Source organism: Hemibagrus wyckioides, linkage group LG04 (assembly GCF_019097595.1).
Source record: "Hemibagrus wyckioides isolate EC202008001 linkage group LG04, SWU_Hwy_1.0, whole genome shotgun sequence".
Lineage (NCBI taxonomy): Eukaryota > Metazoa > Chordata > Actinopteri > Siluriformes > Bagridae > Hemibagrus > Hemibagrus wyckioides.
In genome coordinates, this window is record NC_080713.1 from 31,403,699 (window position 1) to 31,422,819 (window position 19,121).

General features: G+C 43.1%; 2 protein-coding genes across 11 annotated transcripts in view; both read left to right on the top strand.

The window, feature by feature from the left end:
- The window catches only part of LOC131351771 (protein NLRC5-like), a 172,681-nt gene extending 156,670 nt beyond the window's left edge, over positions 1-16,011 (top strand). For all 10 annotated transcript variants that reach the window (XM_058387338.1, XM_058387339.1, XM_058387336.1 and 7 more), the window contains one exon: positions 15,828-16,011. In XM_058387338.1, the coding sequence (XP_058243321.1) occupies positions 15,828-16,008 (181 nt within the window). In that variant the 3' untranslated portion in view covers positions 16,009-16,011. The remainder of the gene's footprint in view (positions 1-15,827) is intronic.
- Positions 16,012-16,233: 222 nt separating this feature from the next.
- On the top strand, positions 16,234-18,819 carry LOC131351573 (ribonuclease inhibitor-like). The gene is made up of 4 exons (XM_058386992.1): positions 16,234-16,238; positions 16,398-16,568; positions 17,716-17,889; positions 18,768-18,819. Exons 1-4 carry the CDS (start codon positions 16,234-16,236, stop codon positions 18,817-18,819), a joined length of 402 nt encoding a protein of 133 aa, XP_058242975.1.
- The last annotated feature ends 302 nt before the right edge of the window (positions 18,820-19,121 follow it).

The window sequence follows — 19,121 nt, forward strand, 5'->3', positions numbered from 1 at the left end:
CAGTGGAAAGAATAGCTTTTAGATCAATTATGCAATGTTTTAGAAACCTGTGATGCAGAGGAGTTTTTATTTGTTGGTGGTGATTTTAACTGTACTTTAGAAAACAGTGACCGCAACCATATAGAGCCACACATGCCTTCAAGAAGAAGACTCCTACACACTGTTGAAAAACACGAGTTAAGTGATGTTTGGAGAAATATGCATAAAACTCAAAAACAGTACACCTGGGCTCATGCTGCTGATGGAAAGGTATCATTAGCAAGGTTAGACAGGTTTTATGTTCAAGCATCACATGAACACCATAAAAAGTTGTGTTATTAGTCCAGTTGGTTTTTCAGACCACAGCTTGGTTTTATGTGTTTCAGTTTTAAATTGTATTAAACCGAAGAGTTCTTACTGGCATTTTAACACAGTTTTACTGAATGACCAGCATTTTATAGAGATTTTTACTTTTTTCTGGAGAAATTTTAGGAAAGAAAAAAGTGCTTTTATTTCTCTGCAACATTGGTGGGATTTTGGGAAAGCTCAAATAAAACAGTTGTGTCAACAGTACACTTATAATGTCACAAGGGATTTGGCTCGGTCTATGAAACAACTAGAAGATGAGATAACAGAACTTCAGTTGTTAGCACAGTCCACAGAGAACCAGAACCATATTCAGACCCTCACAGTCAAAAAGAAAAAGAGTTTAAAGCACAAGGTGCATTAATAAGGTCACGATTCCAGAACGCATAAACCAGATGGACGCCCCCTCAAAGTTGTTTTTTAGCCTTGAAAAAAGAACGGACAAAAACGTTTTATTCACAGCCTGCGCTCTGAGTCTGGACACCTTTTATCTGATACAGCTGACATTAGGAAAAGGGCGGTTAGTTTTTATGAAAAACTCTATCAATGTGAGTACAGAGAACACACCACAGAACACAGCTTTTTAGAAGACCTGCCCCGAGTGTCACATGACTCCAATACAGAGCTGAGTGCAGATATAACACCAGCAGAGCTGCACAAAGCATTAATGAGTATGGAGTGTGGCAGAGCGCCTGGCATAGACGGGCTTCCGTCAGAGTTTTATAAGTCTTTCTGGCATGTTTTAAGGGATGACTTACTTGAGGTTTTGAACGACAGCTTGACAAGAGGACTGCTACCATTAAGTTGTAGGAGAGCAGTTCTCACTCTTTTACCCAAAAAAGGGGACCTGACAGACATAAAGAACTGGAGACCTGTTTCATTGCTTTGTAGTGATTACAAGATGCTGTCTAAAGTTTTAGCTACAAGACTGGGAAGTGTTCTGGAAGAGGCTTTAAACGCAGATCAGACCTACTGCATACCCGGGAGGTCCATATTTGACAACATCTCATTAGTTCGAGACATTTTCAGTGTCTCCAAACTTTTTGGGCTGAATACGGGTTTCATTTCCATAGACCAAGAGAAAGCCTTCGATCGAGTTGAACACAACTACCTTTGGAAAACCCTTAATGCTTTTGGTTTTAGCTCAGATTTTATTTCCAAAGTACAAATTCTATACTGTGACATAGAAAGTGTACTGAAACTCAATGGTGGCTTATGTGCTCCGTTTAAGGTGTGTAGGGGGGTAAGGCAGGGCTGCTCTCTCTCAGGGATGCTTTACACTCTGGCCATTGAACCCTTTCTGAATACGCTAAGAGCTAAGCTGAAAGGTGTCTTAATCCCTGACTGCCCGAACGCTATCCACCTGTCGGCCTACGCAGATGACGTTGTAATAATGGTCGACAGTCAGAGTGATATAGACATGTTACACAGGGTGTCCAAGGACTTTGGAGCGGTTTCCTCTGCAAAGGTGAACTGGTCTAAGAGCGAGGCTGTTTTAGTCGGCCAGTGGGTAGGCGAGGTACCTAAACTCCCCGGAGGCCTAAGTTGGAAAAGCGAAGGCTTTAAGTATCTGGGCGTGTACCTGGGTAATGACTCGTTCGCACAGAGAAACTGGGAAGGGGTCATTGAAAAAGTAACTGGTCGCCTAGAAAAGTGGAAGTGGCTGGTGCCTAAAATGTCTTACAGGGGGCGAACGCTAATTATTAACAATCTGGTAGCATCGTCTCTGTGGCATAAAAATAGCCTGCATAGACCCTCCTACAGACCTTTTAATGAAAATCCAGTCGATTTTGTTAGACTTTTTTTTGGGATAAGTTGCACTGGGTGCCACGCAGCATTTTATACTTACCCAAAGAGGAAGGTGGGCAAGGTCTTATACATTTACAGAGCAGAACTGCAGCCTTTCGTTTACAGTTTTTACAGAAGTTTTTATGCGGCTCAAAGTTTTTTAGCTGGAAACAAGTGTCCAGTGCCATTTTAAGATCTTTTGGGCAGATGAGAATGGACAAGGCACTCTTTTTAATGAATCCAGAGAGACTGAACACTGCAAGACTGCTTGCTTTTTATCATAACTTGTTCAGAATCTGGAGACTTTTTAGGGTGCAAAGAACCACAGCCACAGACTCTCTTCACTGGCAACTTCAAGAGCCTCTGGTATACGGGGCACGCCTGGACGTCGGGGACTCTTCACTGTCGCAGTCTCTCCTCGCGTCTGGTGTCACCACCCTCAAACACCTGGTGGACGTCGCTGGACCTCACCTACAGAACGTTGATGGAGTAGCTGCTCGGCTAGGCGTGAGGTCAAAGAGGGCGGTGAGCCAGCTGCTGCGAAAGTGGACTCTGGTCATCTCGCGTGAGGAGAGGGAAATGCTCATGGACTACTCTAGTGGAACTGAAAGCCCCGACTCAGAGGACCCGTTTCCTGAACTTGCACTGTCTGTGGACTGTGGACAGGAAGGCACTGGTCACTATTTGGACTGTAAAAATATCACAAACATGAACTTTTTTAATGTGACTGGGAAAACATTTTATAAAGCATGTGTCAAAGCTTTTAATATGCGGTCGCTCAGGGGGAGAGTGGACACACCCTGGCGCACTGTCCTCGGTTTGAGTGAGGAAGAGCGTCCAGAGTGGAGGTCACTCTATAAGCCACCAATGCCGAAAAGAACTGGGGATTTACAATGGAGAATTTTACATGGTATTGTTGCGGTCAATGCTTTTATCTCTGTTCTCTGTCCCCAGGCCAGCCACTCGTGTCCCTTTTGTAATCAAAGAGAGACTATCTTTCATGCTTTTACAGAATGTTCCAGACTACAGTCTCTTTTTACCGTTTTACAGAATATTTTTAGTGTTTTTAACAAAAAGATGAGCTCGATGCCAGCTTTTAAACTTTGTTCTGGGGCAGGCGAAAATGGGCATTTACATCAGTCGAAAGCACCAGGTTGAACAAAATGGCTGCCACAATGTTGTAATGGTCACTACAGCACTCATAAAGTCCAGGATTCTGATTGACTTTGTGTTCTATAAAAAAACAAAGAACCTGTCTGTGTTTGAGAAAACCTGGTGTTGTAGAGGAGCCCTGTGTTGTGTTGTCGATGAAAAACTGCAATTTGCACATACACTGTCTTATTTATTTATTTTTTATTTTTTTTTTTTATTATTATTTTTTTATTTTTTTTTATTTATTTATTTATTTTTTTTATCTTTTAACCCTATCCTTTGAATGACATTTTTTCTCTATTTATTGATATTCACTGAGAAGATGTAAATAAAGGTTTTTCAAATTCATTCTCAAATTCAAATTCAGATGAGCTTTATTGGCATGACAGATTGTACATGTATTGCCAAAGCATTTAAAAGGGGTAAAGATTACAAACAATCGACAAACAAATGAATAAAATAACAAATAAAGAAATAGCAAAATGAAAGCATAAAATCTACAGGTATGAGTGAGGTGTGTGTGCATGTGCAAATATGTATGTGTGCGTGTGTGTGAGTCATGAGTGCATCACTGATTGGTTGACTCCTCCCTCTTTTTGTGGCAGGCGTGGATGTACAGAGCTGCCAGGGAAATACAGTCTCTTTTTTCTCCCAGTAAATACTGGAGTTTTGTGGTCGATTCTCCAGTTTGATGAAGTCCGGACAAATCCGCTCAAATTTAGGAAAGAATTGTTTTGGAATTTCCTGGTAGTTTGGACAGGGATGTGAGGAAGTGGAGCTCTGTGTCTACCTCTCCTTGGTTACAGTACAGACAGAACCTGCTCTCTCTGGGCAGCCAGCTCTGTCTGTATCTGCCCCTCTCTATGGCCAGGCTGTGGTCACTGAGTCTGTATCTGCCCCTCTCTTTGGCCAGGCTGTGGTCACTGAGTCTGTATCTACCCCTCTCGATGGCCAGGCTGTGGTCACTGAGTCTGTATCTGCCCCTCTCTATGGCCAGGCTGTGGTCACTGAGTCTGTATCTACCCCTCTCTATGGCCAGGCTGTGGTCACTGAGTCTGTATCTACCCCTCTCTATGGCCAGGCTGTGGTCACTGAGTCTGTATCTACCCCTCTCGATGGCCAGGCTGTGGTCACTGAGTCTGTATCTGCCCCTCTCTATGGCCAGGCTGTGGTCACTGAGTCTGTATCTACCCCTCTCTAATGGCCAGGCTGTGGTCACTGAGTCTGTATCTGCCCCTATCTATGGCCAGGCTGTGGTCACTGAGTCTGTATCTGCCCCTCTCTATGGCCAGGCTGTGGTCACTGAGTCTGTATCTGCCCCTCTCTATGGCCAGGCTGTGGTCACTGAGTCTGTATCTGGTCATAGTTTTCCTCAGTGTGTTTCCTCTGATTGTACTCAGGTATTCTGCTGTTGTGTATTCTCTGTTTAGCATCAAATAACATTGTAGCTTGCTTTGATTTTGTGTTGTTTCAGTCCAGTAAATGAGATAATATTCTTTCTGTGTGTTAATCATTTGGTTGGGCCAAATTCTGTGGATGAGGCGGTCAGTGTCCAGAGGTTGGTCAGTGTCCTGAGGCTGGTCAGTGTCCAGAGGTTGGTCAGTGTTAGTCAGATTAGTTTGTTTGTGGAGCCTCAGGACCAGGTGAATAAGGGGGCTTTTTTCTATGCTCGCTTCATGATTTTTAAGGGCTTTAAAATGATGAGTCGGGGTCACTCCATTTCAGACGTTTCCAGAATTTGATGGCTCTTTTCTCGATGTGGATTAATAGAGGGGTATTGTCCTAATTCTGCCCTGCATGTGGTGTTAGGTGTGTTCTTCTGTACCCTGAGGATGCTCCTACAGAACTCTGCATGCAGGGCTTCTACTGGGTTTTTGTCCCATTTGTTGAATTCCTGATTTAGGAGAGGACCCCAGACTTCACTGCCATACAGTGCAATAGGTTCTAGAACTGATTGGAATATTTTGAGCCAGATTCTAATCGGGATTTGAACTGAAATAAATTTTTTAAATGGCATAGAAAGCCCTTCTTGCTTTCTCCTTCAGTTCATTCACAGCCAGGTTGAGATTTCCATTTGCCCTGAATTTCAGCCCGAGGTATGTGTAATTAGTGACATGATCAATTTTGGTGAGGGTGAAACTGTGTCTCTTTCCCTGACCTCTGGGTCATTTTTGAAAGGTTAGGACCTTTGTCTTGGTTGGGTTTATAGTCAGGGCCCAGGTCTGACTGAACCTGTGTAGGATGTGGAGGTTCCTCCACATAGAGCATCCTCTGTAGGAGACAGCAGGACCAGATCATCTGCATAAAGGAGGAACTTTATATTGGAGTCATGTAGTATGAGGCCAGGTGCTGGTGACTGTTCTAATAATTTTGCCAGTTCATTAATGTATATATTGAAGAGGGTTGGTGATAGTGGACAGCCCTGCCTCAAGCCCCGCCCTTGAGTGAAGAATTCAGTTTGTTTATTTCCAATTTTAATTGCACATTTATTGTTTGAGTACATTGTTTTTATGATATGGTATGTTTTACCCCCTATACCAATTTCCATGAGTTTAGATAGTAAATCCTTGGTGCCAAATTGACTCAAAAGCTTTCTGAAAATCTACAAAGCAAGCAAATATTTTGGTTTTGTTTTGGTTGATATATTTGTCAGTTAGAGTGTGCAGTGTAAAGATGTGGTCTGATGTTCTGTAATTTGGTAAGAATCCAATCTGACTTCTGCTCAAGACATTGTGCTCGGTAAGGAAGCCTATGAGTCTCGTATTGATGATGCTGCAGAACAACTTCCCCAGATTACTGCTTACACAAATGCCTCTGGAATTGTTTGGGTCTAATTTGTCTCCACTCTTGAAGATGGGCGTTATGACTCCTTTATTCCAGGCGTCAGGGAAATGACCGACACTCAGAACCAAGTTGAACAGTTTTAGTAATTAAGTAATTTAGTAAATGAAGCGAAATTCATTTGTATTTTGCTGTAAAGTTGTTTGAAATGATTTTTCCAGATGTCTCCATTCTGAATGGCCACTTGTTCATGTTGTTTTTTATTTAGAAAATGCCAATTGTCCCAGAAACTGTTAGAATTTAGAGCTTCTTCAGTACTTTGGAGCTGATTTTGGACGTACTGTTCTCTCTTCTTTCTGAGTGTATGTTTGTATTGTTTAAGTTCCTCACAGTATTGATGGCATAGATCCGTATTGTTTGGGTCTCTGTGTTTTTTATTTGATAGGTGTCTTAAATTTTTCCTCATAGTTTTACAGTCAAAATCAAACCATTTTTCATTCTCTTGATTGATTTTACAAATATTCTTAGAGCTTTTGAGGTTAGATAATGTTGCCAAATAATCAAAAATGTAATGTTCTGCACAGCCAGATTCACACCGTCTCCATTGTGAGTTGTTTATAAGTGAGCGTATTTTTGGGTGGCTGATTGATGTCTGATATTTTTCTGTGCTGTTTTGAGTCCATCTGTAGCGTTCTCTCGTGTTATTCAGCTGACTGGGCTGTGAGTGTATGGTGGTGTTTTTGGTTCTTTTGACATACAAGGTGATTTGGCTGTGATCTGATAAGTGTTAGAGGTTTGACTGTGAATGCTCTGAAGGAGGATGGATCTATGTCTGTGATCATATAGTCGACTGTTGAGCAACCATGAAACGAACTATAGGTGTATCTTCCAAGAGAGTCTCCTCTCACCCTACCATTGACGAGGTACAGGCCGAGGCTTTGACAGAGCTCTATCAGAAGTTTCCCATTGTTTATTTACTTGGTTATCCGAGTTGTTCCTTGGGAAGTTGACTATGTTTTGTGGAAAGCTTTGTCCAAAAATGTGGTTGGTTCCTATTATCCATGGTGTAGTCAAGTATTGGACCCTGTCCTAGCGTTTAGATCCCCACAGATCAACACACTTTCCTGGGCCTGGAAGTGGTTCACTTGACTGTGGAGAGTTTCAAAGATGTCTTCATTATAATATGGAGATTCAGAGGGAGGAATATAAAGGGCACATAAGAAAATATCCCTTTCTGTTTGGCTTAGATGTTTGTCGATTTTGAGCCAGATGCACGCCGCCACTGGACTCTAGAGCAGTGGAGACAGAGTTCTCTGGAGTGACAAATCGCGCTTCTCCATCTGGCAATCTGATGGACGGAGTCTGGGTTTGGCGGTTGCCAGGGAGAAGCGGTACTTGTCTGACTGCATTGTGCCAAGTGTAAAAGTTTGGTGGAGGGGGCATTTTGGTGTGGGGTTGTTTTTCAGGAGCTGAGCTTGGCCCCTTAGTTCCAGTGAAAAGAAACTCTGAATGCTTCAGCATACCAAGACATTTTGGACAATTCCATGCTCCCAACTTTGTGGGAACAGTTTGGAGCTGGCCCCTTCCTCTTCCAACATGACTGTGCACCAGTGACCAAAGCAAGGTCCATAAAGACATGGATGACAGAGTCTGGTGTGGATGAACTTGACTGGCCTGCACAGAGTCCTGACCTCAACCCGATAGAACACCTTTGGGATGAATTAGAGCGGAGACTGAGAGCCAGGCCTTCTCGTCCAACATCAGTGTGTGAACCTCACAAATGCGCTTCTGGAAGAATGGTCAAAAATTCCCATAAACACACTCCTAAACCTTGTGGACAGCCTTCCCAGAAGAGTTGAAGCTGTTATAGCTGCAAAGGGTGGACCGACGTCATATTGAACCCTATGGATTAGGAATGGGATGTCACTTAAGTTCATATGCAAGTCAAGGCAGGTGAGAGAATACTTTTGGCAATATAGTGTATATACATACATAAATATTATACAAATTTACTATAGACATGTATATATAAACCTTCTTTTGTATCTCTTCTACTCACGGCTACTGGTCCAGCCGTGTACATATTATTCTGAGCATGTCTTTGATCTCCCTCAGGTTAGTGTTAGTGTTGTTTTGTTCATTCTGGGCTGTAGCATGACCAGGTTGCTCCTGTTGCTCAGGCCGGTCAGAGTGTGGATCATCTTGCTGCTTTGTTGTTCTGTCGCTCCTCACTGAAGCTGTTCGGGGTCTCCTGCGTTTTTGCACACATTGTTCCCAGGGAATAGGGCCTTTGGGTGCAGTATACTGGGGTCTTGGGTGTTGCAGTATAGGTTGCTGGTGGTATGGAACAAAGTGTGGAGGTCCAGGTTGTATGTGGTGTGGTCTAGTATATTGGTGTAGGGGAAAGATTTGCTGGTGGTGAGGCTTTGGGCTTGGGTGAGGGTGTAAAGTGGATTGGCGATGGGATGCGGGCCTTTGGGTGAAGGTTGTAGTGTTGATCTCAGCTGAGTGTGTAGAATCACTGCTTTGTAGTGGTAAAAAGCCCCTAACGTGTTGAGGGGTGGTGATTGCTCTGGCACTATTTGGGGGGCTGACATGGAGCCGGCCCAGGGCAATGTCTTTAAGGGTTTTAGCAAACACATGAACACTGTCTTTACGGAGATGGACATGGTCATGGAGGTGGTGAATATTCAGTGTGGGATGATGTGCCAGGTGAATGTTTGGTATTCCAGCACATCTACGTGATATGTCTGTGTTCACTCTTCGTATGGTGTTAGGATGAAAGTCTGATCTGGGTAGGATTGTGGAGATAATGATTTTTGATTTTGGGAAAGTCTGTGTTGCTTTGATGGCCATTTGTCTTACTGATTCTGCTACTCGCTCTTGCTGTGCTCTCAGGTCGTTCGTCCCCACGTGGATGATGATGTGGCTAGGATCACCCAGTTTTTCCTTGCACAGTTGTTGCAGGGCACTGTCTGTTTTGGGGCACCAGATTTTTAACGTTTTGGGTTTTTAACGTTTTCTAACCCTGGGCTCTGCTGCTATGGTCTCCATTATGTTTTGTTCCATAAATACATATATTTATATATTTTTTTTTTAAACTGTCACTTTGTAACTATCAAATCGCTAATACTTCAAATATACATTATTTAGGCAATAAAAATTAAAATAAATAAATAAATAAATAGATAAATAATGAATAATCTTGTTTTTCTTTTTGATAATACAGTGTAGATGATGGGTCAGTCTTGTCTGTTATTTTTCTCTCTTTTTTGGGTGTTGAATTAACTCCAGGATCTTCTGTCCTGCTCGTCCTCCAAGCTGCTGTCAGAGTCTGTGCTCCGTAGGTAGAAGAAAATCAACCAATTTTCAGTTTTCACAGTTGTCCTAATGTTCCTCTTCATTTTATCTTCAATTTGATGTAGTTCTTGGTAGGTTTGGTTTACTCCAGAGGTGACAAAAATGCTAAACTTCAGGAGCTCATGTGAAGCATGACTCTCTCAACTCTCTCTCTCTCTCTCTTTCTCTCTCTCTCTCTCTCTCTCTCTCTCCCCCTCTCTCTCTCTCTCTCTCTCTCTCTCCCTCCCTCCCTCTCTCTCCCTCCCTCTCTCTCTCTCTCTCCCTCCCTCTCTCTCTCTCTCTCTCTCTCTCTCTCTCTCTCTCCCTCCCTCCCTCTCTCAACTCTCTCTCTCTCTCTTTCTCTCTCTCTCTCTCTCTCTCTCTCTCTCTCCCCCTCTCTCTCTCTCTCTCTCTCTCTCTCTCTCTCTCCCTCCCTCCCTCTCTCTCCCTCCCTCTCTCTCTCTCCCTCCCTCTCTCTCTCTCTCTCTCTCTCTCTCTCTGCGCATGCGCGGCAGAGAGGCGAGTGTGGCGTGTGGAGCGCGAGAGCGGTTGGCTTTTTGCCAATTTTGCACTAAAGTGCTTTTTTTTCCCGTTTCAGATCTCGGAATATTTATATACTTATTGTGTGAGTGTGTGTGCGAATAATAACTGTGTGTGTGTGTGTGTGAGTGTGTGCGCGTGTGTGTGTGTGTGTGTGTGTGTAGCGTGTCGGTGAAGCGTGGTTATGGCGGATCCGACCACGAGGTTGTGTGAGAGTTTGACTCGCCGGCACGGTGTCCGTGTTGTGTGTCAGGCGCGGTGTCCGTGTTGTGTGTCAGGCACGGTGTCCGTGTTGTGTGTCAGGCGCGGTGTCCGTGTTGTGTGTCAGGCACGGTGTCCGTGTTGTGTGTCTGGCACGGTGTCCGTGTTGTGTGTCAGGCGCGGTGTCCGTGTTGTGTGTCCGGCACGGTGTCCGTGTTGTGTGTCCGGTGAGTGTTGAAGAATGTTGTTTAGCAGTCGGTAACGTGGTGGGGCATGAGAACATTGTCTCTGCCTCCAGAATGAACAGTGCCATTGTGGTGTTTTTGAACAATGTTGAGAAAGTCAGAAATCTGATTCAGAAAGGCATCATTGTTAATAATGAGTAAATACTGGTTTCTCCCCTCAGTTCCCCATCTAAGAAGGTCATGTTGTCTAACGTCCCTCCTTTCGGACGAGGCCATCTGAAAAGAGCTGTCTCGGTACGGGCGAATTGTCTCCCCCATTAAAAGAATCCTCCTTGGCTGTAAGTCCCCACTGGTGAAGCACTTGGTGTCCTTCAGGAGAATGGTCTTCATGGTTTTTAGAGAAGGTGTGGAGGAGCTGAATGCTGTTTTTAAATTCAGTGTTGAAGGCTTTGACTACAATATCTTTGTTTCCTCTGATGCTGATATCAAGTGTTTCAAATGCGGTAAAACAGGTCATGTTGTTCGGGCCTGCCCCGAGAGGCAGAGTGACCCCGGTGTTTCTGAGCGACCGGGGCAGGACGCAGCTCAGTCGGCTGGGGTCGTTCCCCCTGCGGCTACGGTTCGGCCAGCTGCTGAGGGCCCCGGAGCTGCTGCTGTACCAGACATGAAGGAAGGTAAATCCCAAGCCCAGGCTGCAACCCAGAAGCCCACTGGAGCTAAACCAGCCCCGGAAAGGCCATGCATGGCAGAACCGGCCGGGGAAGAGCCATGCCCAGCTCAACCGGACTGGGTGAAGCCGTGCTCCACTGAGAAGACCTCAGTGGGTTCTGGAGCAGTGCTGCAGCTGCCTGCGCTGGCAGAGGCAGGCACGGAGGTGCAGAGCGACCGCCCGGAAACACCGGACACTACACCAGTGCAGGGGGACGGGGGAGACGTGGGCATGGTGGATGAGTTCCTAAAAAAGGAAGAAACAAGGTAAGGGACGGGGGGAAAAACAGGTAAAAAAGACACAAAGGGGGAGGAACGAGAATCGGACAGTGATGACTGCATGTCAGATTCGGTTTTAATGTTCGATTCTCAGGAAGAACAGGTCAATGTGGTGTACAGTGCAGATGATATTAAAGAGTTTTTAAGGAACACCAAATGGCAGAAAAATGTAGCATTAGAAGAGTTTTTCCCGGACCGTAAACAGTTCATTCATGACGTTAAGTTCTTCAGAAGAGAAGGTGCGTTTATTGATGTTGAAATTTTCCGTCTGAAGAAACTGATCACTAGAATGAACAGGGAAAACTCTGATGATGACTGATGTGTGGTGCTTTTTATGTTAGAGTGGTTTTTACCCTCTGTTTAATTTTATTTATTTTATTTATTTTTATGAAAGGAGTTAATATTGCGAGCTTAAATATTAATGGGGCAAGAGACCAGAACAAGAGAGCTAAACTGTATGAAGTTTTAAAGCAGAAGCACATTGACGTTGCCATGCTGCAGGAAACCCACAGTGATACCAGCAATGCTGCTGATTGGGTGAAGGAGTGGGATGGGTTGGAGATTTTAAGCCATAACACAACGCTCAGTGGTGGTGTTGCCTTGCTCTTTGCTCGCAGTTTTATTCCTTGTTCTTATTCAGTTGAAGAATTTTTAAATGGGAGGCTTTTAAAAGTGAAAACTTTTAATGAGAATGAGGTTTTATGACGTTTTTAGACACGTTGAATAATGTCATTGCTGACTGCAACACTGCAGAGATTTTAATTCTGGGTGGTGATTTTAACTGTACTACAGATATTTTAGACGGAACCACACAGAACCTCGCATGGCTTCCCGTAAGCGTCTGTGGGAGATGGTGGAGGCCCACGAGTTGAGCGACATATGGAGAACTTTTCATAAGAACAAGAGACAGTACACGTGGGCTCATGCCATAGACAACACACTCTCCCTGGTGAGACTAGATCATTTTTATGGTTTTAAAACACCAGCTGACGTTTTTACAAAGTGTTTTATTGTTCCAGTAGGTATCTCTGACCACAGTATGGTACAGTGTACTATTACTAAAGAGAAGGTTAAACCAAGGAGTGCCTACTGGCATTTTAACACTGCACTTTTACACTACGAAGATGCTAATTTTAGGGAGTCTTTTATTTATTTATGGAATTGTTTTAAACAGGAGAAGGCAAGCCTTTAGTTCACTTCAGCTGTGGTGGGATGTGACAAAAACACAAATCAAAAGAATTTTGTCAGCAGTACACTCTCAATGTCACAAGAGACATTGTTAGATCTCTGAAAGCTCTGGAGATAGAAATAGTGGAGCTCCAGCGTTTGGAGGCCACTGGAAATCGAGGGCATATTGAAGCCCTCAAACGTAAAAAAGCCAAAATGAACAACCTGTTAGACATTACAGCACAGGGGGCGCTGGTCTGCTCACGCTTTAAAAGCGCAGCTGAGATGGATGCTCCTTCAAAGTTCTTTTTCAGTTTAGAGCAGAAGAATGGACAGAAAAGATTCATACATGCTGTGTGAACAGAATCAGGGGATCTCTTATCTGAGCCCACTGAAATTCGCCAGCAGACAGTAAACTTCTACTCGAAGCTGTACAGCAGTGAGTGGTCAGGGGCACAAGTAGTGGAGGACAGCTTCCTCATGAACCTGCCAAAGCTCTCTGAGCAAGCAGCCAGAGAGCTGGACAGGGAGCTGATGCTGGAGGAGGTTCATGAGGCTCTCCAGGGGATGGAGAATGGACAGGCGTCAGGTATAGACGGTCTCCCTGTCGAGTTCTACAAGGCATTCTGGGCCGTCATAGGGCAGGACGTGCTAGATGTCCTACGGGACAGCGTACGGAGAGGTGAACTCCCGTTGAGCTGCAGGAGGGCCGTCCTGACCCTGCTACTGAAGAAGGGAGACCTGACCCACCTGAAAAACTGGCGCCCGGTCTCACTACTGTGCACTGACTGCAAGCTGCTCTCAAAAGCATTAGCCTCGAGACTGACTAAGGTAATGGAGCAGCTCATTCACCATGACCAGACATACTGTGTGCCTGATAGGTCCATATTCGATAATGTGTATCTAATTCGTGACATTTTGGACGTCTCCAGGCTATTGGGCTTAAAGACTGGTCTAATTTCTCTAGATCAGGAAAAGGCTTTTGTCCGGGTTGAACATGAATATTTGTGGAAGGTGCTGGAAGCCTTCGGGTTCAACCCAGGTTTTATAGCCATGATCAGGGTGTTGTACAGTGACATTGAGAGTGTACTGAAGGTTAACGGTGGTTTATGTGTTCCTTTTAGAGTGTACAGAGGGATCAGGCAGGGCTGTTCCCTCTCTGGGATGTTGTACTCTCTAGCTATTGAACCTCTTTTAAATAAGTTAAGAAGTAATCTCTCTGGTTTTAATATGCCACATGCTAATGCCTCAATATGTTTATCAGCTTATGCAGATGATCTGGTAGTGATGATAAACACACAAAATGATGTCAATGTTTTAACTGGCATTTTAAATGACTTTCATATTTTATCCTCCGCCAAGGTTAACTGGTCTAAAAGTGAAGCCATTTTAGTTGGGGAGTGGGAAGGTGGGCAACCGTCACTACCAGGAGGCTTAGCATGGAAAAAGAGATGGTTTTAAATACTTGGGTGTCTACCTGGGGAACAATGAGTTTTTAAACAAAAACTGGGAAGGTTCTGTAGAGCACGTGAAGGGCAGACTCTGCAGGTGGAAGCAGCTGGTCCCAAAGATGTCCTACAGGGGGAGAACGCTGGTCATCAACAACCTCACCGCGTCGTCCCTCTGGCACAAGCTGGCATGCGTGGATCCACCGCCGAACCTGCTGGCAAACATCCAGGCCCTGCTGGTGGACTTCTTCTGGGACGGTCTACACTGGATTCCACAGTGTGTTCTCCACCTGCCCATAGAAGAAGGAGGACAGGAGCTGGTCCAGCTGTCCAGCAGAGCCGCAGCCTTCTGCCTCCAGTTCATCTAGAGGCTCCTCACTGGACCCAGAGACTTAGTATGGAGAGCAGCAGCCAGTGGATTATTACGCACAGTTCAAGGACTGGGGCTGGACAGAGCGTTGTTTTTAATGGACACAAAAATGCTGGACATTTCTGGATTACCAGCCTTTTACCGTGGACTTTTTAAAATATGGAACGTTTTTAAGAAACAGAACAAGGGCTGTAGAACGCTACCCTGGCTGCTGGAGGAACCTCTGGTGTACGGCGGGAGACTGGACATCTCCAGTGTGACCGTCCCTGCACTGTCCAGAACTCTCATCTCCTCAGGGATTATAACGCTCCGGGAGCTTGTGAACATCAGCGGGGTCGGACTTGTCGAGGGCAGAGGACCTGGCAGCGCGTATGGGACTGCGGTCCCTGTGTGTTGTCCAATCAGCTCCTACAACCGGTGGAAATCTGCATTGACACCAGAGGAGCGTGTTCAGCTAATGGACTATTCACACACAGAGACTGGTCCTACAGAGGACGAACCCCAGCTGAACATCTCTCCTGACCTCGACGGTGTGCAGGCCCCCTCCTGGAGTGCCGGGGTGAAGGGGAGATGGACTTTGGGTCAGTGTCGGGGAAGCTGCTCTACAGAGCGTGTGTAAAGGTTTTAAATAAGAAGAAGCTGAGTGGGAGGGTGGACACCCCATGGAGAAGTGTACATGGTTTTACTGATGATTTTAAACCAGAGTGGACGCACTGTATAAACCACCGTTAACTAAAAAAGCTGCCGACCTCCAATGGAGGATTTTTACACTGTATTATCTCTGTGAACTCTTTTATTTCTGTTTTAAATCCTGATATTGCACATGATTGTCCTTTTTGTTCACAGAGAGAAACAGTTTTTCATGCTTTTATTCACTGCTCCAGATTACTTCCACTGTTTGTGTTTTTACGGAGCATTTCAAGGACTTTTATTGTTGTTTTTTACTTTTCAGTGTTTTATTTCTGGTTTTAAGTTTGTCAGGAAACACCGGTTCAGGTGCCAACTGATTAATTTTATATTTGGTCAGGCCAAAATGGTGATATACCTGAGCCGGAAAAACCAAATAACACAGAACACTGACTGTGAAGCCATAAGAATCCTGAAAAGGCTGATGAAATCGAGAATTTTAATTTATTTTAATTTTTATAAAAGTATGAATGACTTGGATGTTTAAATGTGTGTGGTGTTGGGAGAATGTGTTGTGCTCTGTAGCAGAAGGAAAAATTAATTTTGCAGCAGAACTAAACTAATCACTCATATTTAAAATAATTTGTTGACATTATTTTAATACGTATTTATTTATTTATTTATTTATTGAGTCACTGTGACTTATATATGTGACTTGTGTAAATAAAGATGCATAAAAGTCAAAAAGTCTCTCTCTCCCTCTCTCTCTCTCTCCCTCCCTCCCTCCCTCTCTCTTTCTTTCTCTCTCTCTCTCTCTCTCTCTCTCTCTCCCTCTCTCTCTCTCTCCCTCCCTCCCTCCCTCTCTCTTTCTTTCTCTCTGTCTCTCTCTCTCTCCAGGTTGTATAAAGGAGACAGTATGACAGATGAAGACTGTTCACATGTGATTTCTGCTCTGGTTTTAAACCCTTCACACCTGAGAGATCTGAATCTGAACAGGAATAAACCAGGAGAGTCTGGACTGAGAAATCTGTGTGATTTCCTGAAGAATCCTGAATGTAAACTGCAGACACTAAAGTGAGAAATGAACCTTTACATTTTAAAGCTATCAGTCTACAAACAGTCCAGTTTTATTATAACACTAATAATCTTTTAGCAGTTTAATATTCTTCAGTCCTGTATAACTGATTTAGAAATACTTTCTGAATATTTATGATGCACATGTGTAAATAATAATAATAATAATAATAATAATAATTTTATTCATAGTAGTATAACAGTTATAACACTACTGTGTATTAAATAAATGCAGTGGGTTCAGAAAATATTCCTTTAAAATATTGCACATTTTATTAAAGAAAAGATTTCATTCTAAATTTATTTATTCTCGGACTTAAATAAAACACACACATTATACATTTATATTTTATTTTTTAATAAGTCTCTAATTATCTTCTTCTCCCTCTGCAGACTATGTAACAGTGTAAGAGGGAAATCCTGTGCTGATTTGTCTTCAGCTCTCTGTACAAATCCATCACACATCAGAGAGCTGGATCTGAGTGAGTGTGAACTGGGAGACTCAGGAGTGGAGAAGCTCTGTGATCTACTGAAGAAACACGAGTGTAAACTGGAGAAACTGCGGTGAGTAACTCAGTGATGTGATGAACCGATACATATTAAAGCTATCAGTCTACAAATAGTCCACATTTATTATAACTCTAATAATCTTTAAACAGTTTAATATTCTTCAGTCCAGTTTGGTTACAAACTAAATTTTTATTATACAACATGTCATCCCTTTCAAATACATCAAATTAATCAGATGATTTTTATAGAAGTCTCTATATTGTAACACAGAGGCCCATTACCAGCAACCATCAGTCATTAATCGGGTTGAACTTTATTATGACTGGATTATTTGAAACACTACAACTATATATTTTTTTACCTTAAAAGGACATTATTAGTGTAATGTTAATGACAATATGTGTTTAATTAAAATTGATGCTAGTACTTGCTACACATCATAAATTCAGATGCACAGTTTTTGTTTTTGAATGTGATTTTTATCTTAAATTTGTTAAATATTTATAGTTTGAATTTTTAATTTGATAGCCCTAGAGCAGGCAAAAAGACAGAAACAAAAGAAAATGTTAGAGACATTCTGTAATGATGAGGCATGATCAGATGGAGTAAAATCCATGTGCTGAGATTTATTGAAGAAACACAGGCACAATAATCCAAAAAGCAATGCAAAGGCAAAACCAGGAAACAGGCACAATAATCTAAAATACCAATAGAGCAGTCTGCATTGCAAACAAATCTAAATCTGCAATGAAAAAGATTAAATGCCGGGAAAATCAAAACACAAGATAATACACAGAAATCAAACATGATGAACAATAACAAACCACTCGGTAAGGCAGCATAACTGGCAATACTTTGATGTACAATATATGACCATTGTTTAAACGTCCCACAATGTGGGAAGAGACCTGGGGCCCCGGAAGTGCTAATATTTAGGTGATGGTTCCCTCTGGCGGTGTGGAGGGGAAATCCGGGGGACCATAACACAGTTGTTCTTACGTAAACACAGTGGACAATATAGTGAGCAAAATGATCAAGGTGATGTCCAAATATTGTGCGATAAGTCAATAACTTAATTGCTGTTACAGCCCTAGTCAGGTTTACATCATTTACAAATGAGTTTATGTACTATGTTAGGTAAATAAAGAACATTCTCACAAACAGGTTGAACAGATTTTGATTAATTTTGCTCCTTCTCCAGATTTTCAGACTGTAATATAACAGAGAAAGGATACACTGCTCTGGTTAAAGCTCTGAAGTCAAACTGTTCATCACTGATAGAGCTGGACCTCAGAGGGAGCGACCCTGGAGCATCAGGAGTGAAGGAGCTTAGGTATTTAATGAATGATAAGAAGTGTAAACTGAAGACACTGAGGTGAGGAGAAATGAAAGAACTTTATCTTTCTACCACTTTAGTATTTGAGGTTTTGAAAATGACTTCATTCTGCTTAATGGTTTAATTTGAATGATCTGATGTCACTATGTCACATTGTAATGTTCAGTTTTCTGATGAATCAGGAAACATTTCTGGATAGAGTTTTTCATGAACAGTTATAAATAGTAACAGTAAAGACTGATAATTATCCATTTTATTAAGACATGAGGATGAATGTGCACCACTAGCATAGCCAGGAATCACAATGTGGGTGGGCCCAGAGAAAATTGGGTGGGCCTAGCCTAAAATGCATCTTTTATCAAAATAAGCCAACACAACTACACCTGCTTGAATGCAAACCACCATTTAATCAGAGCATAAGCTTGTATGTCATCGTAAGCAATGTTAAGAACATAACAATAAGAACAGCTTATTGTTAAGAACAACAATTGAGACACACACACACACACACATGTGTCTGACAGGCCTTGCCCAACACCAATATCAAATCAGCAGGCCAGTATTGGACTGTATGTAAACTGGCCGATATCTGGCTCAACAGGCGTATAAACCACATGAAATGAACAACAATGACTATACAACTACATAGGAGGAAAATGGAGATTGGCTTACTTTTCCACTGGTGTGTAGGGAGGTACACACTGGAGAATAAAGTGCTGCTGGTGATGGAGTAAAGGTGAATGAACACTAGCAGAGCTCCTTACTGCTCGAGCTTCATGGCTCCTGAACATCGGAATTATCTTTCTCCTCCGGCTGCACACAACGTCTTTTTAACACAAACTTAAGTAAGCTGTTCTGTTTCATTTTTTGTTTAATGTGCAACTAAACTTCGGTGACTCTCTGTGAAATGTGCTCAGTGTGGAGGGAGAGGGGCGGAGGGCACTTTCACGCAGAAAGTACAAAAATTGACTCATAGAAGTAACATATGATGTGCCAAAAAACCTAATCTGGACAAAGGCATGTATAAAGGATCCAGCAATCGCTGTAGTCAAAACAATCTTTTCTGTAGCAAGCAACTGACTGGGTGACAGGTGACAGGTGGGTGGGCCCAGGCCCACCCAGGCCCACCCATAGCTACGCTACTGATGTGCACTGATTCTGTAACAGATATAGCTGGATAAAGGATAAGGAAACTCACTGAAAACAGAAACTGAAGCTGAAACTGAAGCTAAAGCACATCACCATCAGCTCCTTATTGCTCTCAGTACACA